Source organism: Branchiostoma lanceolatum, chromosome 3 (genome assembly GCF_035083965.1).
Source record: "Branchiostoma lanceolatum isolate klBraLanc5 chromosome 3, klBraLanc5.hap2, whole genome shotgun sequence".
Taxonomy (NCBI): domain Eukaryota; kingdom Metazoa; phylum Chordata; class Leptocardii; order Amphioxiformes; family Branchiostomatidae; genus Branchiostoma; species Branchiostoma lanceolatum.
In genome coordinates, this window is record NC_089724.1 from 24,181,443 (window position 1) to 24,208,348 (window position 26,906).

At 38.1% G+C, this 26,906-nt stretch overlaps 2 protein-coding genes across 9 annotated transcripts in view; one reads left to right on the forward strand and one right to left on the reverse strand.

The window, feature by feature from the left end:
- LOC136431157 (phospholysine phosphohistidine inorganic pyrophosphate phosphatase-like) overlaps window positions 1-6,638 on the forward strand; it is a 31,312-nt gene extending 24,674 nt beyond the window's left edge. For 2 of the 3 annotated variants that reach the window (XM_066422432.1, XM_066422430.1), the window contains 6 exons: window positions 883-1,070; window positions 1,620-1,773; window positions 2,502-2,565; window positions 3,882-3,974; window positions 4,615-4,706; window positions 5,718-5,978. In XM_066422432.1, coding sequence (XP_066278529.1) covers window positions 883-1,070; window positions 1,620-1,773; window positions 2,502-2,565; window positions 3,882-3,974; window positions 4,615-4,706; window positions 5,718-5,814 — 688 coding nt within the window. In that variant the 3' untranslated portion in view covers window positions 5,815-5,978. Of the gene's footprint in view, window positions 1-882; window positions 1,071-1,619; window positions 1,774-2,501; window positions 2,566-3,881; window positions 3,975-4,614; window positions 4,707-5,717 lie in introns of all 3 variants that reach the window. The other variant, XM_066422431.1, reaches the window with a different exon arrangement.
- The window catches only part of LOC136431156 (uncharacterized protein ZK1073.1-like), a 52,222-nt gene continuing 31,949 nt past the window's right edge, over window positions 6,634-26,906 (reverse strand). Inside the window, exons 7-15 of one of the 6 annotated variants that reach the window (XM_066422425.1) lie at window positions 20,011-20,097; window positions 17,591-17,668; window positions 16,311-16,322; window positions 14,034-14,134; window positions 12,882-12,917; window positions 12,109-12,160; window positions 11,677-11,754; window positions 10,970-11,021; window positions 6,634-9,824 (exon numbers count right to left, since the gene is read on the reverse strand). In XM_066422425.1, coding sequence (XP_066278522.1) covers window positions 9,763-9,824; window positions 10,970-11,021; window positions 11,677-11,754; window positions 12,109-12,160; window positions 12,882-12,917; window positions 14,034-14,134; window positions 16,311-16,322; window positions 17,591-17,668; window positions 20,011-20,097 — 558 coding nt within the window. In that variant the 3' untranslated portion in view covers window positions 6,634-9,762. Of the gene's footprint in view, window positions 9,825-10,387; window positions 10,542-10,969; window positions 11,022-11,676; window positions 11,755-12,108; window positions 12,161-12,881; window positions 12,918-14,033; window positions 14,135-14,951; window positions 15,053-16,298; window positions 16,323-17,590; window positions 17,669-20,010; window positions 20,098-26,906 lie in introns of those variants that run through there. The other 5 variants (XM_066422426.1, XM_066422423.1, XM_066422424.1 and 2 more) reach the window with 5 other exon arrangements.

Genomic DNA, 26,906 nt, shown 5'->3' on the forward strand with positions numbered 1-26,906 from the left:
CTCCTAGTATACAGTTTCGTTGGTGCTCATATCATGGTACATTGTGTACAATAAGGACTGAGGCTTACCTTTGAAATTTATCTCGATTTTCCTTTCAAGCGAGACAAAGTATCTTTTCTTGCTGGGAAGTTGTGAAGGACAGCTGCTCTCGGCGATAAGACCTGTCCAGTGTGTGAAAACCAGCTAGAGCCTAATGCCCCTTTTTGTTGTTGATTCCGTTTGACTGCTCTGTTGATTGTTGAGATGGTCAAGGAAATCACCTTGATTGATGTATAAGTCTCAACCCTCTTGAAGAGAGATCTGAAAGAATAAAGTTTAGAACCTTTAATCTCTTTTATACATACATTTATTTTCTTTCAAATGTCATTTTCAACCGGTGAATGCAATGCGGGGCAACTTTACATAAGTTAAGTCATCTGCTAGCATTTATTTGAAGTTGGAAATTTCGAGGAACTCATTTTAATTTCTAAAAGAGATTGTTATTGTCTAATTTTTTTTCTATAGTGATGAAGGCATTTCATACCTTAATATCTTATCATTTTAAAAGAAGATTCACCATGAGACCTTAAGAAACGCACCAGTTGTTTTTGAAAAAAATAGATGAGAAATTACAAAGTCTATCTAAGATACCTTTTCATGGCCATTTTACCTGGGCAAGCTTTAAACACAGCAATTCTATAGAGATTTAAGCATAAGAATTTGACAAACTATCATGCCAGTTCAATTTCTTTGTTCTGAGACCTCAGCAGAAAAATAATGGAGTGGTCAAGCGAAATAAAATCGATATATGATGATCATGGCATTTTTGTGTTACATGTAAAATGAATTTAGGTCTGAAATATATCTTTGGTCTGAAATAAATATTTTCTGAAATGCATCTAGATTGAAGCAGTCGGGGCTGAGTGTTCGGTTCTGCACCAACGAGACCCAGTGCACTCGAGATCACCTGGTTACCAAGCTGTCAGGACTAGGATTCCAGGTCAAGAGGGATGAGGTGTTCGCTCCAGCTCCTGCTGCGTGCATTGTTCTGAAGGACAGGAACCTCCGACCTCACCTTCTGATCCATCCAGGTGAGAAGTAGCAGGTTAAGATGTCTCAAGGAATACACTCCTTGTCTGATGTTTTGACGTTTTCCATTAAATTTAGAATAAATTTGATCTACCATCCCTTGATTCCATCCATTATATAAAGACATGTAGCATATACATAGCACACATACATGTAACATGGCTACAGAGCAGCAAACTAATCTGTACACTGCAATTACCCCCGCCCTGTGATAACTCTTATCTAAGGGCGGGGGCTGTTCTATACATACACTGCAAGTGCTTCTCCCTGGGATAGCGCTGTTATCTAAGGGTGGGGGGTATTGTATGCACAGCGAGTAGCCCCTCCCTGGGACAGGTCTAATATTATTAGGTGTTCTATGCAAGTGCCCTTGGCCTGGGTTGACTGTTATCTATGGGCGGGGGACATTGTATGCGCTGCAAATGTCACAGAAAGGTCAGAGGCCTGAACCCTCCAATAACTAGGTCAGGTCGAGGTCGGTATAGGTATGTCTTCAAAGATTCTTTAAAAAAAAAAGTTAATCTACAACAAAAGCTTCTTCTCTGCTGCAGGTTGTCGACCTGAGTTTGAAGGAGTGGACTGCACCAACCCCAACTGTGTCCTCATAGGAGACGCAACTGATGAATTTTCTTACAAAAATCTCAATGAAGCCTTTAGAGTTCTGGTTGGGTTGCAGGATCCTATTCTGATATCCATGGGAAAGGGGTGAGTGATTGATAATACATTTCTACAGTCAAACTTGTACAGGTGACCACCTCTACATAAGGAACACCTGGCCAATGTGGCCACTTTTGGTGGTCCGTTAGATAAGTTTTCCCATTGACACAAGCATTAAGAATCCTGTCTATAGTGACCACCTGTCCACATAGACCAGATTTTGTCGATCCCTCATTGGTCTTCTTGGGCAGTTTTGACTGTCTTTCCAGTGTAATTTTGTATCCGATGTAAGATGTAATGTGTTGCTTTAGACATCTATAGTAATGGAGCGAATTGACCTTTGATAATAGTATTGATGTAAAGATATTTTGTCACTCCAAGGATCAATATCAGTGAACATTTTTAGCACCTCAATAAAAATGGAGGTTACATTTTAGGCAGCATTTGTGTGTATGTCTGTTAGTTAACAAGATAACTCAAGAACTGCTGAATGGATAACTGGTTTTATATTTTGTGTGTTGGTAGGTTTTGACAAAAACTGGAAATCATTTTGGACCCCTGGCGGCTTTCCTGTGGGTACTGCAGCGGACCCTCTGGTTTTGATATCTTGTGTACTGGATATGCTAGGGTCATGGTTTTTTGGATAGATAGGTCTTGTGATTGGAAAGAAGTGACGTTAGCTTGGGCCCTCTAGATTGAGAATTTATTTTTTAAGAAGGACTGCCTTCAGATAATATCAATTAGTCATACTTGATATTTAAGCTATGTTGTTACAGCCGATATTATAAAGAAACAGATGGCTTGACTTTGGACGTTGGGGTCTTCATGAAAGCTTTGGAGGTGAGTGCAAAATTGCTGTTACAGTCGTTCTGCAGATGGGCAATAATAATATGTTACAAAGCCACACCTAAGTAACATGTGATTATTCGCAAACAAAAACTCCATGAAAATAAAGAATACGTGCAGTATTTTTCTTGGAACTGTCAAAAAAGAGCACTTTGATATGTATGTACTATTATAATTGCAAAAGAACCACTCTCCTAACATACTTGCTTTATTTGGAGGCTATAATCTGAAAATATGCAATAATTGATGAATGGTCTAGTATGATCATTCTGATCAACTTTGAAAACTGTATCACAGCAACAGGATGATTTTTTTTACAGATAATCCTTTAAATTGTTGACGTCTTAGGCAATTCACAAATCATCATTCATACAATCTAATCATCTTAACATACACTTTTTCTAGAATCACAAATGATACTAACAGTTAAACTTAAAACAGTTATATTTTAGACTAACTTAAAACAGTTACAATTTAGAGAAGAAATAAGCTTAACACTACGCATTCACATTCACAAATTAGACGCTGCACAGCTAACAGCTTGTACTCTGCATGATTGTGTTTCTTTGTCTTTTATTTTGTATGTGTTGGGATATATGTTTATAGATTTATTTGGGACTTTGATCATGTAAACTGTATCTTTCTTATAATTTGTCTGGCCCTCCTCCCTCATGACCTCAGTGAAAAATGGCTTGTATAGGCTGATTTAAGCTTCCCATGAATTATCAAAGTGTCAAATGAGCAAACAAACATGTGCATGGTGGAACTCGTTTGTGAAATATATCAAACCTGGATTCAGCAACCACCCAGGAATCTCAAGAAAATTGGTTCCTGAGGACAGGTGGTTGCTCAGGACAGGGTGGGGTGAACTGTAGAAATGGAAGGGACTGTTAACATGTTCTAATGTGGCTTGTGACCATTGTACTGTTTATTCAATTATTCAATGTACAGTATATGACAGCCTTGCGGGCAACCTTTCGTTGCCTGAATTAAGCTTTGGTTTATTACATTACAATAACTCAATTACAGTTCATCACAGTTACACAGTATTACATACATCATTACACTGTCTTACAGTTTGTTTTAACACAAGTCTATCAAAACATTACTCGTTGTACATGATTGGTTAAAAGGACTCTCAGATATCGTGAGAAAACTTAAGATAAAAAAAATGTAATGTCTTCTGAGGTTGTCGCCAGCAACAGGTGGTTGCCAGACCAGGTTTGACTGTATCTAGCAAATATGATGTGATGGAATATGATGATTGTGCTCCAGTATGCCTGTGATGGAATATGATAATTGTGCTCCAGTATGCCTGTGATGTGGAGGCAGAGGTGGTGGGAAAGCCGGCCAAGGCCTTCTTCCTAGCAGCCCTGCAGGACATGGGGGTCCAGCCACAACATGTAGGTCTCACTTCTGTCTGTTTGAAGACACAGTCCAAGTAACGACAGTAATGGTGATGTTAGCCATGGACTTGTCTGTATAGGAGTTATACTAAAATCACCCCAGCTTTTATAAATCTTTAGAGCAAACAATCTGTCAATTTTTTTACTCAAATACTGTGGAATGTGAAATGCATGATAATTATAGAAATATCGATGAAAAATGGAATCGAAGCATTGTTTTTTATTGTTTTTGATGTATTGTATTTGAGGTCAGCATAACTTGAAAACCTTTGGATGGATTGTGATGATATTTGGTATGTGGTTAGATAAGACAAGGTCAAGGTCAAATATGGGCCTCCAGGCGGCTGACCTTGTTAGTAATGTCCTCATGCGTTTCCATGAATCGATTATAACTAAACCCATACCATCCTACAGCTCAATTATAACCAAGAAGTGAGAAGAAGCTGAACCTGTTGTTAGACTGCGATACTCGTACCAACATGTGCATATTTGTAAATATGTCATTGATGTGAGCTATAGTTAGCTCAGTTCAGCAAAAAAGGTACAGTGGAGGTCTGTATTCAATAGTTTTTATGGAATTTTATATGAATTTGTACATTCTTTGTTTCATTTCACCACAGTTTTGTTTGTTCTCCAGGCCCTGATGGTAGGAGACGATGTTGTGAATGACATTGGTGGTGCTCAGAGTGTGGGGATGAGGGGACTACAGGTCAGGACAGGGAAGTACAGGTATGACAGCAACATCAGATGTGTATGGTCACAGATTGGTTATAAAGCACATGTAGTAAGTACCAATGACAGTGTTTATGATCAGAACCAAGGACAGGAATGTTGGTTTCATTCCTTTAAGATTTATTAACGTCTCGCAGTGAGTATTACATAGCAATGGATTAAAATCAATTCACAATGGTTCACATTTGCACTTATATAGATAATTGCAGAGTGACTTAAAAGTCTTCTCTTGTTCACATTTAAGTGGAACAATATTGAATACAGATAAGAATATCTCTAACAGACATAGAAGGAAAACTAAAACATGTAATGAACAGCAGATGACTAGGGGTATCGTCCGACTTAGTTCAGTATAGGTGGTACACGTATGGGATAGATGTCTATTTCTATTTGTTCTTCTTTTGAGACAATCTAGTTTGTGCTCATCCCTGGCTATCCCTTGGTTATCCCTTAGTGTTAATGATCAGTACCAAGGACAGGAATGTTGGTTATCCCTTAGTGCTAGTGATCAGTACCAAGGACAGAAATGTTGGTTATCCCTTAGTGCTAGTGATCAGTACCAAGGGCAGGAATGTTGGTTATCCCTTAGCGTTAGTGTTTAGTACCAAGGACAGTGATCTTGATTATCCCTTAGTGTTAGTGATCAGTACCAAGGACAGGAATGTTGGTTATCCCTTAGTGTTAGTGATCAGTACCAAGGACAGGAATGTTGGTTATCCCTTAGTGTTAGTGATCAGTACCAAGGACAGGAATGTTGGTTATCCCTTAGTGTTAGTGATCAGTACCAAGGACAGGAATGTTGGTTATCCCTTAATATTATTTGTGATCAGTACCAAGGACAGGAATGTTGGTCATCCCTATGTTTGAGTGATCAGTACCAAGGACAGGAATGTTGGTTATCCCTTAGCGTTAGTGATCAGTACCTAGGACAGGAATATAGGTTATACCTCAGTGTTAGTGACATTGGACCGCACCCTTAACTGATATTTTGTTAACATCCCTTTACAGACTGGAGGATGAGCATCACCCAACTGTCCATCCAGATGGGTTTGTGGATAACCTGAAGCAGGCTGTGGACCTCCTACTTCAGCACAGAGGACAGTAACCTCACTTTGCAACAGAAAAGAGTTATAATGAAAGCTCATCTGTGTATTAGAAAAGAGTTAACGTTAGCCTACAGTACAGAATATAAGGTCCCTATGCCTGCAAGGGTAATGATGGCAATAACTGGTGGTGCTGGACAATAACCATTAAACTTAATCAACCAAATTGTTACAGGTTATTGGGTAGGCAACCTACTCCCTTGGCACAGCCAGGGGCTGAATGGTGGGGAGCTCACAATTGGCTGGGCTAAATTGCATGGATCTGTGCAAATGTGCCACGCATGGACTGTAATAGACTGGTTTTGCTTGTGGAAGATTTACAGTGACAATGTAATTGCCATTGTAGTGCCATATGCTGGGGTTTTAAGCTACAGTGTATAGCTAGTGTACATGTCTCCAACAGACATGGTGGAGAGGAGATTTCTATTTTCTATCATAGAATGACTATAGGGAGATTATAAAGAGTTTGTACCCAAACTTCTAGATATATAATCCACATAACATTGTGCTGTAGAAAACAAAAGTGGGTTGGAATGTTGAATAATATGTTACCTTTGAAGAAAACAATAGTTACTGTACTAAATTCAAAGTCATTTTGGTGGTGCCCTGTATGCCTATCTCCTCTTTAGTTATATTTTTAAATGTTCATGGAATGGTCTAACTTATCTTTCTGTGATGAATAGAATGAATGTTTATTTCTAAAATGATACTCAAACACTGCAGCAGTCTTCTTTCTTTTATATATCAGCTATTTGGACAGTTTCATTCTGCTATACTCTAGTGACTGTGTTGGAGATTGACAGAAAACAAAGTCAAGTACAATGTACATGTAGCCTGTTTATTCAGTTCCATATGAACCGTGCTTGACCACATCACAACACAAAACTAAAGCTTCACATGTGTAGTCAAACCCATCTGAGATCAACCTCTCACCAACAACCCAGTTTAACACTTTCATATATGGACTAACCTAAATAATACTTATCACTTAATATACAGTTCTTATTACAATATATCTGAACGGGATAAATGATGCTATGTGTACGCATTTAAGGCTTTTGTAGAGAACTTACAACAAGCTGCTATATTCTCAAGGAAGAAGATAATAATAAGTGCTCAGATAAACCAAATTCTATTCTGACTTCTAGTCCATTTTTCTTATTGAGTGTCCTTTGAGTGGCGACTTAACCAGTTGATTTAGGCTGTGAGTTATTCTGGTGTAAACATTGCAATGGATGGAAAGAATGCTGAATCTGACATACATGTATATATGGCATCATTTCCAACATCAGCTCACAAACAATAACCCTAAGGAAGATTCCACCTGATGAGAAGTATGCACTACGATCGCATTACTACAGGCACATTACGACATCTGATCAGAGAATGTACAAAACCATCCTAGGCTATTAAAAAGGTAAGAAACATGGCATTTGCAAGGGCTCAATCTCAACATGTTGTTCGTCCGCATAGCAGCTTTTATCAGGTACCTCTGTACCAAAATCCAAACACTTGAATGTGTCATTTTTGACCCTCACATATAAGGAGAAAGAAAATAGTCCCTTTGCTGCCCTGTTCCTGTGATATCTGAACAAATGATTGGAATACACTTGAGCTCACAGTTTGGGCACATTTTGGTTGTCAATTGAATGATTTGAACCCTTCACACTCTACTGGTGTCCTCTCACAACAAATTTGGATTGGTCACCTGTAAAGTTCGGATGTGACAGGTTAATTTATTTCAGTGTGCCATAATTGGACTGAGAAATCCACTGCTGACAAAGTATTTTTACTTGTTCTGAATGTTAAATCATTATCATGTTAAATGCAGCAGTTTCAAGTATTATAGTTCTTTCCAAATGTATTTTTCATAATTGACAACATTTGTCCAAACTATCCCTCTGATCAGCCATCTTAACGCACTAGCCATTTCATCAAACTTCTTAGCAACATTTGCTTTGCAAACATTAACAATGTAAGAACTTACAGCAAAAAGAAGTAGTGGCATAGTTATCTAATGAAAGGTGCAACACAAACTTAGGTAAAAGGACACAGACTTCTAGTCTCTTTACAACATACACACTCAGGTAATTGTGACTTTTTTTTTTTTGCCTTGAGTCATAAGTGATCTCATTAGCTAAAGCAAAAATCATACCAACAAATAAAACAAACACTTCAAATGAAGTCATAACTAAAACATTTCAAAAAGTCAACACTACATCAGTTTCTGATGTATAATTCTTAGATAGCCACTAGTTTTTCCACACTTTTCATGGATTTCATATTGCAAGCTGCAACTAGGTATAAAGTAAACAAAGACACTGACAACTTTTCAGGTCTGGAGTGATCTGAACATTCACTTATACAGGCTAGGGTCTCAAATTTTCGCCGCGCTCTTCTGCAATGCCTTCTATACATCATGGCAATCATAAAAACCAGTTACACTGATTTTACTAGATACACATGTAAGACTTGACTTATAAACTAAACTTGAAGCAGTTTCAAAATTTATCTGCAACTTACACTTTGTCCTGTGTCTACTGGGTCCTCCACCATAACTGTTCTCCTCTTGGCTAAAGTTAACTGTCATACCAAGCACTAAAGACTAATCCAACATGTAACTTCTTTGCCAGTTCATACTACTTTGGCAGCAACTTTGCATGTAACGTGGATTGCACAAATATCAGGCAACTGCTAATATCCATGCAGCTTACGTGTGCTACTTATGCTACACTTGTGTATTAATTCTGATCGTATTGAAGTGTTTACAATGTCAATAAGGCTTAAGAGCAACTTTTTTGTTGCTGTTAACGGCTCTTAAACTCTAAGGTAGTTGCTTGATCCTCTAATGACAAAATCTGTATTCGTCCTCTTGATTTTTTGCTTGCGTACACATGTGTACATGCTATGGTAAATTGTATGTGTGCAGAATTTTAACAATTCCATCATATTCGTGAAAGCTATGAAGACCTGTCAGTGCATTGGGCCCATCCCGAATGTGTACTCCCAACTTTAGCAGGGTGAGCATTTTTAGTGCGGCCAATCATCCTTGCTAAAAAATTGCAGGAAAAGTAGCAAGGGGTTCTAACAAGTGCAATCATTCACTGCAAAAGAAAATATTGCTTTGAAATTCTATCAAGTTTTTTTGACAGAAAAGTTTCTCTAAAAAGGCACTGCAAAATGCTTAATGAAAGTAAAGCATGACGATTTTGTCAAGTGATTTCTCTAAAAAGGATAAGTTTTGAATGGAAACTGAGGCACAATGCAGCATTTGATTCAAAATTGTTCCTGAAATGTTTGTAAATTTTCAAGCTTTCCTTGAAAATGCAATAATCTGACTTGAAATCACAGTGACTTTCAAATGTCTTTAATAAAATACATTGCTAAGCAATTCAAGATTAGAAATCAAAGCTCAAAACCTATTCAGCTGTCCTTAAATCTTCTCAAAAGCACATGAGGACTTGAAAATGCTGCACACTCACAGTTTTGTTTTCAAATTTTAATCTACTGAAAGCAAGCCTCTTGACACTTTTGTACCTTAGCTGATGGCATTTCCCCTTAACTTTTCCCTAAGCTGAAGATAATACCGGACAAGTCTAAAAAGCGTCCCCTAAAAATGCATCTGACAGTCTTTTAATACAGTGCACGAGGCACATGAAGTGCCAGTGAAATGAAATTTCCTCCATCATTTACATATTAAGAACTTGGTCTTTTCTGAAAACATCTAGTAATCTTTAAATCGTCTACTGTGTGCTCTTTAGTGTGACAGATTAGCAACAGGTCGTGACGTCACAGAAATAACTTCTAGCCATACTGTGACGTCATGAGCCGTTGCCAATTTGTCCCACCAAAGAGCGCACACTCAGTAGACATTTGATTGTTTGAATAATAGAGGACATTTCATTTCCCAGGGACTTTAAAAGACAGTTGAAGAGCACAGATTTCGAGGTTTATGCGTCAGTGCCCGACAGAGACGTTCCTCGTGACATCTTCTTGGAGCGGACAGACGAAACTGTTAACGGGAGGGGGGCGGGGAAGGATTACAGAGGAGAGAAAGCAGAACAATGATGTGAGAATCAAATCAATGGCTGATTCCTTCACATAATAATAACACATGTAGGAAGACTTCTACAACCTAACATAACCTCACTTGTACAGTGTACAAAACCTTACAGTGACACTTTGTTGATAATTTTGCATGACTAATTCTGGTTTCTTTGTTTCCATAAAATGCCCCATCAGTATGATGCTTTTCCTTCTAATGGAAATCAATGGTATTACTGATGATATGCATGCACAAAACTAGTCAGCATACTAAAAATTCTCAAGTTAAGCAGTTTCTAATTAGTAAAGAAAGCACACCAGTGAAACCTTGGTAGTTTAGAAAAAGTTACAAATCAGTTCGGTTAATAAGCACCAAGAGTGTAAAAAAAAGTAGACTAAGTGATGTTATATTTTGTTTTAACCTTCTCCCTGCTATTCAAGCATTGTACCCAGTGTATTGTGCTGGTTACGGCAGCTCTTAGCAGGGGGAAGGCTAAAGGATAAGGTAGCATCCGTCCTCTCTGTGTTCCGTAATAACACCATGCTTACAGCATGCACACCACATGCAGTGGTTAGTCAGCAGCCAGCCCCAGTAACTCCCTCATAAAGGATGAGACAGGGTTTTACTGGGAGTCGCGGGAGAGGGAGCTACCACGGGACATTTTCCGCGACACCACAGATGCAACTGCCGAGGGGAACAACACAAACAGAATATGCATCATGCAACGGAAAGGAAACAATCCAAGCATGGTGGAGAAAGTGTCACTCACCAAACTAATTCTACAACTACAAGCAAATTCAAGTTGTGATAAGTGTGTTACATTTTTAGATCCAGGAGGAAGAGGGGAATGCACAGCAAAAACTGTGAAAAAAGCTTCAAGTTGACAGCATTAAAAAGCCTTATATCAACTGCCATGCAATTTTTGAGTCTTCCCAAATCACATTCACTAAAATTAAAAAACATATGCTATAGCATATCAACTAATACACGGGCTGTCAAGCTTGTCGGCTACTGAATTAAAGAAACCAGAAATGTGCAATAAATGAAGAGAAAATGAATCGTTCACTACATCAAAACAGTTTTTTCCTGTTTTTTGTGTGGAGAAAACTTACCCAGTCCCAGGCCTTGCAGGAAGAATAGCATACTTTCTGCCAGCTTCTCTGGCTGGAAAAAAGTAGAAGACACGTCACTGTTACAGTACTGCCCAAAATCTGTCCCAATCCATTCATTCACACTGTTATTGATGTTTACTACCTTTTCAAGATGTCAATCAAGGGACCAGTGACTGTAAATTTTGATACACTCACACCGGAAAGGACCCCTACTCTTTTTGGTAAGTGTGGTGGGATCTTTAACGTGCTTTAGTGTGGCTGTTTTCAGACATCGGACCTCCGGCTATACAGGTCCCATTGAAAAGGACGTCCCTTACCAAATCTAGGTACTCATTTTCACCAGATAGAGTAGCGTGTCAAGGAAATGCATTGTAAGTGTATGAAGTGCCTTTCCCAAGGGCACAACACTGGGGCCTGCAAGGATATGAACCGAGAACCCTCAGATTCACTTATTATAACTACTAGTCCTCAATAGCTGCTGAATTATACTATTCCTATCAGTCCACAACCTACATAGTATTTACCCGGAAGACAGAAGCACCTGGCAGAATGCCATCAATCTAAGACCTCTATGTGCAAGGATGTCTAACCCTTACGAGATGCCGGAAGAAAAGATGATAAACTGGAGAGTGAGTGACTGTGTGAATTAAGGTTAAATATAAATTGAAGGTGACGCCCCTAATGTTTCCATTGCAGGGAAAACTCACGTTATCCTCCATGACATCCCCTCCGTCCAGCTTCAGGATCTCGCTGTTTTGACGGTCCATTGCAGAGTATGTCCTCTCCTGTAATGGTATAAAGCAGCATTGTGTAAATAACAGGCGAAGCTATCAATCCAGAAAAACACTCTACATCTGGAAAACTGATTATTGTGGCATAGTGAGAGGAAAAAAGTGATTATCTGCTATATGTCATAGTGCAAGAAAATAATTACGTACTAGGTAACATTTGGTACGTCCTGATGGGACAAAGTTTAGCAGAATTCTGCAGTGATTTGAGTGCAGAATTCTGAAAACACATGTAGAATTCTACAACAGGTGTTTTCAGAATTCTGAAAACCATACGCAGAATTCTGGTTGCAGAATTCTGGAAACAATTCTTTGGTTTCTGTAGTAACCAGTAGTAACCACAGTACTTACCACATCCTTCACATGGGCTGACCTACTGCCTGTCACCATCAGCACACGGCACCTAAGACAACAATTATCTATCTTTTAATTATCTGTCTGCACAGAAAAAAAGAATGCGGGTTCGTATGGGGGTACACGGATTTAGAAAGGGATTATTGCCAAAACAACAGCTGAGGTAATTCATCCAAAATTCATATGTATTTGTATGAAAAAAAAATATAAACTATCAGAAAGTAATACCCGCTTCTGGAGTGAATGCTCCTTTAAGTTTGCACCTAAAACAACAACTGTTACAGCATTTAGGGCTAATATTTTCTGCACCAGTGGTTAGGGAGAACAAACAAAAAGTCCCATCACCAACAAAGCCTCATGCAACCTTGCTCTAATACTAAATATGAAAACCTGATGAAAGGCAAGCCAAAGATTGTATCTACGATGAAAGAGACCCGACTATTGTCACTGCTCAGTACTGCTACAACTCAACAGTACACATTACTAGACTAAGTACTGTATATCTATCATCATCATCTACTGTTTTCAGATCTATCAATTATCAATAAATGACTGCTATTGATCGATCTGCAGCAAAATCTATTTGATCAAATGTCCCTTCAAGGAAACTCTTTTAACTCCTTTATTACCTTTCAAACCATTAAATAAAAAGGAATTACAGTTTGGTGAAGTTCAGTCTATGATTAAACTAAAATCTAGAGACTGCAGCACTGAAGATGGTATTTGAATGATTGCCATCTTGATAGCATTAAACTGTCATATTCACTTACTTCATTGTCTTCAACTTGTCAACGAAGTTGGTACGGCTGAAAACAAAACATGGATAATATATGTCAAAATCATTGTAATTTTTTCATTTAATCTTGGGTGGCATAAGTGACAGTGAAAGTCTTTCACGTACAACAGTATTTAGAGATTGTAACAACTGCAAATTTGCCATACAGCATCCTAGAGTAAAATTTCAGGAATGAAATTTGAAGAAAATGAATGTAATCACACCGAAAAGCATACTTTAATTCAACTGAAAATATTTGAAAGTTCAGGAAGACGATATTTCAAACTACATCAAAATTATTTTAGACATTATTATGTCTACTTGTAAAATAAAGTACCAGCAACTGCAGAAATTGAATTAGAAAGATATTTTATAATTTGGGGTACACAGCCTTTGAACTTCCCTCCAAACCATGGAAAAAACTGACATATTTTAGTGCTGGTTATTCATTAAGCTCTTCAATAACACAACAAGAAGACTACACAATGACATCAACAAGTTAGCACAGCTGAAAGTAAAACGCACACATAGCAAAGGAGCTTTAGGGGGTTCTGTCATGATCACGTCAAGATGCATCAGATTTTACATTCAATTTGATCAAATCTGACAAGAGCATTCTGATAGCTTAAGTCTCCATAAGAAATGTCACTAATATGATGGAGAGCAATGTATCATTTTGACAGACCTTTTGAGAATTACAGAATCTTTGAGTAATGGCCAATGACTAGTAGCATGTCTTTAACTTTTTTGGGGGGGAAAGAATTGCAGGGTGTCTCTGACAGCAAGGGAATGTTCCTAAAGCCCCAGTGTCACACATAGCTGACCATGACGTCCCGACCTTCTCCAGACCATAGTTGGGAGTTAGTTGTGAGCAAGGTCATCTGTGGTTGGGAGTTGGTCAGGGGGGTTGCCTAGCAGTCCTCAAAAGTTGCCTGTGCCAGCATGAATATGAATTTTGGCAAATCAGATTCTTTTAAGTCATATTGTTTTTGGGTGCAACCAGAGGAATTAAAATGAACATGATGGATTCTAGGCTAACTCCCAACCTAGCGTCGACCTTGGTTGGGGAGTGGTCTGGAGCAAAGTTGCGGAGCGGTCCTGAATGTGTGACAGGGTTCTAATCTACAGCGTCTCTTCAGCTACTCACGCCATGTAAGTCTCTACAAAGCAGGCCAGGTTATGGGGGTTCATGGTCTTGTACAGGTTGTCGTGGAAGGCATGCACCTCTTTGAGCTTCTGATGCTTAGCCTGTCCGGGAACAACATTCGCGGTAAAACCTACACTGCTACATGCATGGGGTTAGTTCTTCATGATCAGCGTCTTTCTCAAAGGGAAGGCACAAAGGACATTCTATTTGAAATTCATGTTTGTGCAGACTGGGCTCCATTGAAAAGAATTTGGCAGAGTTGAATGAGGCTACCCAGCTGTTTGAAAATTCAATAAATGAATGACTAAATGATTCAGAATAAATATATGAAACATTCTCTCAAACACCCCAACAAAATGATCTATGGCAAGAGCAATTTTTGTAACAGGTAAAATTGGTCTGGTTCAGAATCAGAACGTACATGTATAAAAACTGGATCTTGGCATGGATTATACAAGAATGATATTATTCTAGGAAAAGTGACTGAAACATTTTTTCTTGTAAAGTCTTAGAATTACTATAATCTTCGCGGTTTCAGTTACTTCTTTCACATTCTATCAAATTTTTCAATAGGCTTTCAAACCTAAATATTTTTTTCTGTACTAAATCAAATAAAATGCAAGTTAGTGACTCTTCCGAATCTGAAGGCTTATTTGGTTAGGAAGTAATTATAGATACCTTGTAAAAAAGAAGGAAAGAAAAAAAATAATCACAAACTCTGAACTTTTAGCTTAAAGACGCGGATCTTATAGGCAATATGCCTCCTATCCGAACACTATGTTATGTTATGTTATGTTATGTATTTTTGGGAATATTCCTCAGGCTGATCCTTTGTTTGTCCCTTTGAAAAAGACTCATGCATCCACAGCCTCGGTGCGCAGACATGTAGCGGGCTGTACAGTCAGGAATAATACTTACGCCATGTAGCAATTCACAAAACGAGCAAGGTTTTGGTGGTTGAACTTGGAGTAAAGGCGATCACTAAACCCTCGCACCTCCCCCGGGTTGTCCTTCTTTGCCTACCCAAAGAAAAGCCCACATACACAGAGAAAGGAAAAGAAAGTAACATATCAAGAAAGCATAGAAATCAAGAAAAGGGAAAGGAACAGTACACCTCTTAGATTTAACATTCAGCCTGCTAAAGGCAGCCTTTTGGTACCAAATTTGTATTGGTCACCAGGGTAGGCAGCAGGGAGAAGGTTAAGAAGTTAAGAAACAAAAGGGCTTTAACTGTTGAAAGAAAACCAATGAAAAGTTTTCAATGAACTTAAGAAAATGAATTTGACTTTCAAATCAGAAACAGTAGCAGCACGAAAAACATCTAAAAACATCTTCACGGACGTAAGGCGTATTCTTAGACATTTCTTGAGTCATTGTCATTTCTCAAAGGATTTCCCTGCATCAGACAGTGACTCAGTCTCTTTCTCAATTCCACCACATGACACATTTCACACTTGTTTTTTATATGAGAAACAACAGATGACACAACATTATTGGGGGACTCAATTGTCTACCTTTGATAAACCTTTAACAAAATAATAAAGATAACAGTACTGTGTAGTCACACAGCATAAATAGCTGTCTTTTTTAAATACTGATCTTACTGATTATATATTATACAAGAACTAGAAAATCCACTAAATCAGCAATTATTATAGTTACTACAATGGGGCTTTCCCTAACTATGGGGAGCAGCTAATAATACACTGCACTTTGTTTGAACATGCTCTGAGATCAACCTCTTATCTTCAGATATAAAGTTTGTTTCAATATCAGGTTATATTCATTTTGAAAATGTAGTCAATCATAAAAGTTTCAAGTTTACCACTACAATTTCACGCACACAAAGCAAAACTGCTGTTCCTACATCTAGTAATCAAAAGAGACTTTTGCTTGGAGGTGTAAAATTTATTTCCTATACAATACCAGAATTTCGTGTTGCTGTTGACAGCAGTATAATGACTGTAGTGTCTAACGATTAATCCTGGAATCAGTGTAACCAGACGAGTACTTATTTTTAACATACAAAAAATGATAGCATGGATCTCAAAAATCAATTTGAATACTTCAGTCTCCATTCTCTAAAAACTTGTACTAGATTCCTGTTCTCAGAGCAATGTCTCCAAACATAGTGCAGCATTACTTAACAGTTTGAAATATCACACTAAATTTTACTCCACCACTGACAGTACTATAGTGCTAAGTAAGTCAGGTGCTACAAACATGCAGAAACTCCCCATCCACATGCTACATGTACATGTAGACCTGTAGTGTTACCTTGCCCAAGTCCTCCAGTTTTGTTAGCGTGATATAACAAAAGGAAAACTCACAATGGAGACACAAGTACAAGTACAGCACAACACGACAGCACAAAGTACACATTAGTACAACTTTCTGAAGTGAAGAGGAACAGGAACATGTAGTTTTTCTTTTCGCTTTCAAGAACTTGACATTCAAGTGGTTTTCATCAGGTGTCTTTGATGCTAACTACTTGTTCTTGGCTGGAATTTTAGGGTAAAAATCAGCTGCAGTAGCAGCACATACACTTAGTCAGTATCAGTACATGATTGTGTACTTTTTGTAGAATTTGGTACGTGCTAAAAATGTAGTTTAAAGAATACGTCATACTCATTTTGGTATGAACAGCCAACATTTTTTTTTTACAGGAGATTTTGATGCACGGAATTGAATTTGTTTGATGTAACATACAAACCTGTACAAATGACCTGACGATCTCTACATAAGGACAACCTGGCCAACACGCATGAAGAATCCTCTCTGTAGTGACCAGTGGACCAACTAGTCCACAGAATCCACAAAATGTGCCCAAATAGTGCAAACTGTCTGTTTTGTAAAACAACCCTTTACTTCAGAAAATCAACACTGTGCAAATCATTCTGATAGTGAAACTCACAGGTGATGAAATGAAGATGGAAGTGAAGGTAGAGCATCAATTTAATTATGCACACAGCATAATTAGAAGGCGGACAGTATAGTCTTTAGAATAGCACATTGTACATGTCATGATGTAAAAGCTTTTCTAAGATTTAAGATTTTCTTTTAGAGTAGCTATTTAAGGTGCGTGCTTGTACAATCACATTTACAAAAAACCTGTTCTTTTAATTAGAATTATCATTTTGACAAATAAAAGCAAGTAACATCATTCAGTTAGTAGCACATATACTACTTATTAGATGACATGAAATAGGGTATCACAACATTCAAAGTACACAAATTTTACAAACTTGAAAAGGTATACATTTTAATTTGTATAAATGACTTTGTATAATATATAATATAAAATGATCAACAACTTATTGAAAATTTCATACATGCAAATGTTAACCACATATCTTTGTCTCCTTAATAAAGGAGGGGTAATAACAATAGGATTAGGATTTAAGCATGGCAACTATCATAAATGACAGCTTCCTTGCCTTTTAGTTTTACTGTCAGAGTTTACTATCATTGGAGAATTGCAACAGAAAATGGTTGTGAACCGGTCGACAGTCCATACATATATCAATGACCCAGGTAGATCTTAACTAAATACTCACATTTCCATAGTGGTGCCAGATCAGGTAGGACTCGCTAGTGGGGTTCATCCCCTTCATGTTCAGCTGTAGAGATGTAATCTGGGGACAGAAAACAGTGTGCACATCAAACAACTTATAATCAACTGAAGCAGGGCTGTTTCCAGGACCCGTTCCTCCGTCCCGGGACAGAAATTTGCTTGTTGGGACGGAAAAAAATATCACCCTTTTTGTCCCAAATTCTGAACTTTATGACATAAAATTGATGAAAATGAATCTTTGTCAGCTTAAAATGACGAATTTAACAACGAAAATTCAAAACATCGGCTCCTAAACAATGAGTGGGACGGAAAAAAATTAAAAGCTGGAGACAGCCCTGAATTGAAGTCATCTTAGAATTAAATGCAGCATATCTGAGGCCTCAAACAACAATTTTCATCATTATGGGTATCCATGAAAAATACAGTACAGTACAGTACAGTACTAGTACAAGTTAGAGTGATGATGTAAGCTACTAAATGATAGCACTCACTGTCTGGAGGTACACTTTATTATATCTAATTGGCATTGAGCGTTCTCATTGAAAACATATTAAGAATTCTTCCTTTTACATAGCTATTTTGAGTTTTGCACAATACTTGTCTTAATCAATGCCCCTTAGGGCTTCACTGACAGATGTCAGGTCTACCAACTGGTAGGTAGTTCATAGCCTGGGCTCCTACACTCGCTGTCCTGGAAAAATCAGGGCAGCGAGTGTAGGAGCCCCAGTAGTAGTGGGATGGCACCCAGGCTATGTAGTTTTACTTTTAAATTACCCTTCCCAATTTCAAACCTCCATGCATGCTTGGCCCATTTAGTGCTCAGGGTATTTTGCAATAATTTTTTACGTAAATATTAGATATTCTTTTGAAATTTATAACGATTCATGATACACCAAATGCATAATTTATGGATTGTTGTCACTATCTTTATTTTTTTGGAAATACATTACCTGAATCATTCTTAATGATACAGATACAGTAAATAAGCTTTGACTGTTACAGTAATAGCTCACTACAATAATATTCCACTGATTCAGTCATGAGCAACTTTCAACAATCGGAAGCAAGTATAACTACAATCTCAACAAAAAGATTGGACAAATTTTCAACTTTTAAACTTCAGTCTGTGTCAAGGAATGAGCAATGCACCACTCGTGAAAGGAAGCTCTCCACAATGTACATGTAAAGGTGAAAGTGCAGGAAAACGGTGTACTTACTTTTCGACAAATTAAAAGGGTAAGCGTGCAGCAAGACCCATGAGAAATGTTAGTGGTGCTGTATGGAGTCATCATAATGTTCCTTTGTCGTTGAGAAATTCTGACTTTCAACAATTTCCTTTCCTTTGAGTCATCTGACACCAAAGTGAGTTTACTGAGGCCAGACAAAGTGGACTTTGAATGATAGTCAAGGATGCATTTCATCCATTGAAATGCACGACCATACTACAGTAACTGAAAACTTAACCACAAGCCCAATGATTTTTGAGTGGCATGTACCAAAGACAAATGTGCCTATATGTTCACATAGACCATTGTGGTAACAATTTGAAGGTAAAATGGATTAATTTTTCACATTTATGTAGTGCAGATTTCTGAAAAACATCACTTATTTTCTACACCATCAAGTCACTTTTTAGACGAGAATTTTAAATGGTAAGGAGCACAGCGCTGACTTTGTCTGGCCCTACGGCACAAGAACACCAACGATGACACCATATCACATCACCAGCAAGCTGGGCAGGGTGGGGAGGAGGGGATAGGGGGAGCGTCACAGATTTGCAACCGGACTGACAGATGGTCACAAAATGACAGGAAAAACATCTAACACGTAATTAAATACAGGAGTACTGTATAGTAAAAAGCTGTCAAGAAAAACTAATATAACAAAATAGAGAACCCGGTCTTGTTTCCAACACATTTAATGGAATTACATGTATATGCAAAAAAACAATTCACTGGAGATTTGTCTGCTGATATTGGATGTGCCCTGAAATTTGCCATGCAGAATATGATAAACTCTACAGACATCTTTCTTGACAACTCAGGGGGCAATAGTACTCTGTGGTAGTAGCAGACAAATGGACATTATTACTATATAATATTAGGTTGAAAAAGAACAGTGAGGAACAGTAACTTCTTGTTGGGTTTTATTTCTTTTCCTGAAACAGTGGAAGAGGACAAGTCCCACTTTTTCTGTCATGTGAGCCTTATGAAATGTTAAGAGGACAGTAGTTTTCTTTTCGTCTGTAAACATGAAGAAACTAGGATGGAATTTGGTTGCATCTTTGTGGTTTATTGATAGAATTCTTTGCAGCAAAGGCCTCTATCTCAATATTTTCCAGATCTCTGACAGCATGGATGAAAGTCCAACATCTACAACATGACACTGTGACAACGATCTTACCTTCTCCTGGCCCCACTCCAGGAAGCCTGCTGACTCAGCGCTGCACTCCAGCAGACACAGCCCCAGCACATCGTACGCCGAGAACATCTGGGGACAGGGAAGGAACCATTGTCTAACTCACATTGTCAGTATTTCACTTACTATAAGTTATACTCTTATTTGTTTAGCCAGGGAAAGTGCACTCAGGTCATTTCTACCTGTTTTTCAGGTAGTCCTGGGTCTAACATTTAGAAATAATAACAATAGCAACAATAATCATATACAACAAGATCATCAGATAAAAACAAGACAACAATAACAACATCACAGATAAGCATATATTTAGTAATTGATGAATAGGTCATTACAACGGTGGCGATTTACAAGTGCTGCTGATATAGCGATGTTTAAATGTCCTGGACCTAAGTATGTTTCCGTTTGACAGATATGACCTCTGACCTCCGAACGCATTTGCCTATTTTATCTCAATATGTACATAATAATGACTCAACGATGTTAAATTGAATTGTAAAATTGACTTATTGATTGATAGTAACATTGTATAAGTAGTGATGTGTAAATTGACATTGCCTAGTATGTATTTGTCTGTCCCTAACTGTTGACTGGAGAGTCAGTTGACTGGAGAGTCAGTGTACCATGACATTTGACAATGAATTAATAAATAAATAAATAAGTACATGTATGTTTCATTGATGCAGAGGGAGAGTATTCCATAACTGAGCTCTACAATGCTGTGAACTGCTATGGCATGATGTTACTCCTGACCAGTTGTCCAACAGTGAAGATGGTGGGGATCATGTTCAAGTATCATGTTCAAACATAGCCATCAGGTTTGTAAATCACTGGATCACAACATTCTTTGTACACTTCCAAGTGTTTAAACCAAACCAATGTTCCTGTGATCGTCGGTTACTGTCATCCTCATCAAACACAATCCTTTACTTTGAAACTGCAGACAATTGCATTGCAGCTAGGTGTCGCTGCTGCAGTGTGAAGAATGTGGTCCTAAACGTTGCCTACAATGTAGGTGTAAACACTTGGTTGTGCATGTACAAAGAATCGTTATTCAATTGTTCAAGCAGTTTGTTTCAAATAGAAAACTTCATCTGAAGTTGTGTCAGTGCAAACTTTTTGAGTGTCTTTCGTGGGATGCCTATCTACTTTCTTTTTATTCTTATATCCTAATTTTGCCCACCTACTTCATTAATTTCCTGCAAATATTCAAATACCACAAAAACGCTTAAAGACTATGCCGTATCGAGAAACAGAGATCTTGGTACTTTTGTGAGAAAAATTTCAAACTCTGGCATTGTTGGAAGGGTCCTCTGGGGAATTCAAGAACACAATCGCTACAATGTTTGCCCTGCATTCATGCTTCAACTTATGGCAAATTTGACAATACAAACTGGATTCAACCATAACAATTTAGTCTTGGATGTATTATATTACCCGCTTCTACTAGAGTGAAATGCTCCTTTAAATCACTCAGACAGAAGAGAGTCAGATTGCCACCAATTGGGCGACCATTTCCACAAATTGCAAGACAGTCGAATGTTAAAAGCCTGACCCAGCACTTGGATGTCATATTCAACTGCTCAGTAGTGTCATTCCTACGCACTTTGACATAGTGAAGTGTTGAAGTGTACATTAGATGTGCTACTTGACTCAGAGGGATCAGGTGTGTAAGCCTGGCTCTACATGAACAGCTATGAGGGATTCATATAAAAAGCTTTTTCTCATCCGTTGGGTACTCTGCAAGTCTGGTTCAGAACTTCAACAGGTTTTGAGTACATTTTAGTCTGAGTCCAAATGTTGTCAAATCTGTACTGTACAATGTACTCTGGTCTACAACTAATGACTCTGAGGAGCACACTTTATGGCAGTTGAAATTCAACTGGTAGCCTACATCAATGAAAACCTGACAATTTATCTAGCAGGCAACATGAATATGTTATATCCCAATAATACTGTTTGCCTGTGAATTTAGCAACAGAGGTGCAAAATCTTCTCAGATGGCTTTTTGGCTAAAAGTTGCAAGACAATTAAGCCTTTCTGCACACATTTGATTATAATATCAATCTTATGCAGAAATTGCAATATTTCTTTAGGAATGTTTCTAAGCTCCTAGAGATTTTCTTCCAAAGATCCAGATATTTTGTCAAAAGACACTTGAGAATTCATTTCAAAGCTTCTTGAGATCTTTTTAAAGCATCTTGAGATGTTTACAGAGCATCTCGAGATCTTTTGAGAGCATCTTGAGATCTTTTCAAAGCATCTTGAGATCTTTTTAAAGCATCTTGAGATCTTTGTGAAAGCATCTTGAGATCTTTGTGAAAACATCTTGAGATCTTTCTAAAAGCATTTTGAGATCTTTTGAAAGCATCTTGAGATCTTTCTTAAGTATTTTGAGAATCTTCTTAAAGCATCTTGAGATCTTTTTAAAGCAGCTTATTAATAAGATTGTTTCAAACATCTCATTCACAGAAGAAAGATTGTGAAGTGAAACATCTCAAGAACTAGCACAAAATCTCAAGATGGAAATTCAAAAAAAAATCTTAAAGATTTTTGAAATTTTCAACGGAGAGTGATGGCTCTTGCTGGGGGTCACCATGGTCTGTTATGTAACATGGAAGTTTTCCAACAAAATATTAGCTATGCACATTTAAGCTGTAAAAGGCTAGACTGAAAACATTTGTCCAAAGCAAACTTCTCAGTCCAACAAAATGTTCTCACTGTTTTTTTTCTGGTGAAAGATATGCTAATGTTAAAAGAATTTTGAAAAGTTTAAAAACTTGCCGCCAAGAGAGAGACAACTGTGATTAGAACTGGTGCTTAACAATTTGAAGTCTTGTAATTGCTTCCTGACAGTGTGATACATCTATCAGTGACTTCCAGAACCTTATCCTTGATAGCCAAGGAGGAAAACTAAGAGGAACCTAGCTGAAGCAATTCCACACGGCTCCTGGTTCTATTCTGGTAAAAAATAACCCTCTTAGGAGTATGTCACAGAGGATTAATACCAAGGCATCTCCTAACTAAGGATGCTGAGGTGTGGACTCAGTTCTTTCAGCTGTAATTACATTGCCCTTCAGTACCAAGGAGAGTGTGAGGTTCCATTAGATATAATCAATCTTCATTCTAGCTGTTGATTTGGTTTGGTGGGCTAGTGGTACTGGACAGGTGCATTACCATTCTGAAGGTAACCCACAAACTATTATAATAATAATCATTTTCAATGGACCAATTAGTTAGTTATAATCTGCAAGTTTGCTCATAAAACTATAGGCTGTGTAGAATGGCTAGTACTGATCATTATTATCATCATATCTTGCTGTGCCAGTACTGCTTTCAGGGCTTCTTGGTTTGCTCTATGTAGGTCTTCACACTCACTCGCTCACTCACTCACTCACTCACTCACTCACTCACTCACTCACTCACTCACTCACACACTCAATATCTGGATTAAGCTCTTCTGTTCCCCATCATCTGGGGGTTGGACATGCTTGCACATGGGTAGGGGAGCTTCATTGGTGACATTTGGACTCAGTTTGCAGTACTGATTAAAACAAGAGCTTTTCAAAAAAGCTGGCGTTTCGGCTACGTTTATGAGTGTGAATTGTCTTTTCCCTTTACTTGAAGTAAAATCTGCCAGAGAAAGTCACTCAAGGGCTGTTGAGTCTATAAGAAAAATTGTCATTTTGGGAAATGAGTACTGTTTTAATAGAGAAAGGCAGATTGGGGAAAGCAATTTTGAACTTACGTCACTTAACTTAAGTGCTTTTGAAAAAGCTGGTCTTGGCCTACAACTTGTACTTATTTGTAAAATGTACAATAGGCTCATTATAAAAGCTATCAATGTAATTATGTACATGGCACGCAATAAAACATAAAATTTGAAAAAGCACCATTGAATCATCAGCACTATGGTAATTAAGTGAAATAGAAGTTCATAACAGCTAAGGTTCTATCCAAAATGACTACCAAATGTCAAACAAATCAACAGCTACCTCATCCGTATTATTCTGGTTTCCTCATTTACAACATTTCTTCCTTATTTTCCTGGGTAATTTTGCTAAAATTTATGAGAATTCCCATATTTTTGTGCAGAGCGGCGTCACTTTCCACGTCCGTGTTGTCTGAATGAAGTCGATACTGAACAATGGAGCATTTGCTACTGTAACAAAGGATCGCTGTTTTGCAAACAACATCAAGAGCCTCTGTTTACATCGGGGATAGAAGTTTAGTGGCGAGTGTTTTGCAAGAATCATCTTACCGCGCATAGGAGCCGCTGCACGGTATTTTCCATTACAATGAACAGAAAAATTTGAATGCCGGGTTTGGAATCTATGAAGTCCTGTTCATAAGACAAAGGCCTTGTATATATTAAATGAATATTTAAAAATAACAAATATAAAATATTTCTTTATTTATTAATGAAAAAAAAATGATATTCATAAATATGATATTGATAGATTAATATAATATCAATATATATTTTTGATATTCAATATCTAAAAAGAAAAAAAAATCCACACACGGACACGAACCCGGATCTTCTGGGTCCGAAGTGCTACGCGTTGCCAGATGAGCTAAGCTGTAGTGTGTAACACGGATCTCTGTACGTAATGCTATAACCTGAGCACTACATGGTATCATTTATGTCGATTTTTGGTCGTTTTCTTGCAAAATCATTTTTTTTCTTCTGCAATCTTGTGGTATAGATGTAATATGGTCATTTTTCAGGATATCAAAGTCCGAAACCACAATGCAATGATATTTCCGAACAGTTGTAGCAGTTACACATGTAGATGCGGTCCTAAGTGTCATGCAAATCAAGCCTGCCTGAAATTTCTTGCTCACTTGCCATATAAGGCAACGGCTATACAAGAATTTTGGAATGTATTGCCATATAAGGTCATATGGTGTGCGACACAGTGTTGAACCATCGAAGCATCCTGCATGCATGCCTACATGCATGCATGCATGCAAGGTAAAAGCCAGGACATTGCGTTTCGGCGCGAAGGCGCCGAAACGCAAAAAATCCAATAGAAGTTTCCTGAGTTTGTAAAAAGGAACACACACACACACAGCTGTATAGATTATAATCCAAACATTAGATAATCAGTAAAATATATTCAGTTGATATTCACCACAAGTCTCTGCATCCCCCGATTGTGCCTATTCTAAGAGCCCTTAAGCATATTCTGGTCACATCTTCATTGCAACTTTCTATGCCGAATTCACCTCAGATCCTGCCAGACTAATGTGGATCGAAGGTTAGCCTGCATATCACTGTCATTTGTATGCAAAATACACCCAGCAGATGTCACTGGGCTGACTGTGTGATACACAGTGAACCCTCATCTTATTAAGCACTGTAACTTACAGCTATATCTACAGCATTTTGGTCTTCCCTGATGTCATGAATCTAAAAGACACCACAAACTTAAAAGGCTTTAACGTCTATATGTCAGACCAAAACTGTGTAAAACGCATTGCATTGAATATCAATGTTGGCCTATCATCTCCAAGTTCTGTTCATTGCCCCATGCCGTAAGCAGACCGAGCACTCAGTGCTTAGAATTTCTGTGCGGCTAGCTCCTGCAGCTCACCTTATACAGCTGCATGCAAAATTATTCAACCCCCCTTGCTTTTTGGACATTTTGGCAAATTGAGGAACTTTACAACTGCATAATATTACTAAATCATATAAGTGATGAACAGATATGTTATTACAGATTGATACCACAGCAAAAGTTAAGATTTTTTTCATAGTCCATCCAAAAAAGCAACTTTCACACAAATAGTACATGTACGTTGCAAAATTATTCAACCCCTTATGAGGGGTTGTCTTTAGTACTTAGTGCAGCACCCCTATTTATCTAAAAGCTGAAATCACTTGATGTAGACGTGAACGATAGCTTGTCACAAGCTTCTGGCAGTGCTCTTTGGGAATTTCAGCTTATTTCTCGTAGGTAATGGTCTCCAGCTCAGCAATTTTCCGAGGTTTACGTGTCGCAACTGCTGTCTTCAGATCCAACTAAAAATTCTCAACTGGGTTTAAGTCCGGAGAGTGTTATGGGTACTCAAGAACCTTCCAGGTTATTTTTCTGACCAAACATATGTGGATGTCGATGTGTGCGTGGGGTTATTGCCTTGCTGGAATCAAGGAGGTCTATGCTGGAATGTCCAATGACGCCCCAGCTTCAACTTTCTAACGGAATTGGTAACTTTCCTGGCCAGAATATCCTAGTACTGGTTTTATTTCATGATGCCTTCAACACGGTGGATATTCCCAGTGCCATTAGAAGCAAAACGCCCCCAAAGAATCTCAGACCCATCACCATGCTTCACGGTAGGCAGGGTGTACCTCTCTGCGTATGCGTAGTCTTTCCTGTGCCAAACAAACCTCTGACACGAAGGACCAAAGAGGTCAAGTTTTTTTGTTTCGTCAGTCCATATAACAGTGTCCAAAAACTACTGTGGCATTAGTAGGTTGTTTTGAGCATACTGGAGGCAACTTTTCTTGGGGCTTGGCTTCAACAATGGTGTGGGTCTTGGGGTTCTGGCCTTAAGCCCTTCAGCATGAGGTGTGCGGTGCACTGTGTCCACTGAAACAACAGTTTCTCCTTCAGCCAAATTGTTTTTCAGGACTTTTACAGTAATCATATGGTTCTTGTCCACCTGTCTTCTAAGAAATATCACTGTGGGCGGTCCCCCGAAAGTGCGAAATGGAACGAAATGGAACGAAATGGAACGAAATGGAACGAAATGGAATGAACTAAAACAACATATGTAACATTATGATGTGAAATACCACTAGATAGCGAAATATAAGGAGTAGCCGGAACAGGAAGCATTTTAAATACAGAAGTGAGTGGTAAATACATAATATT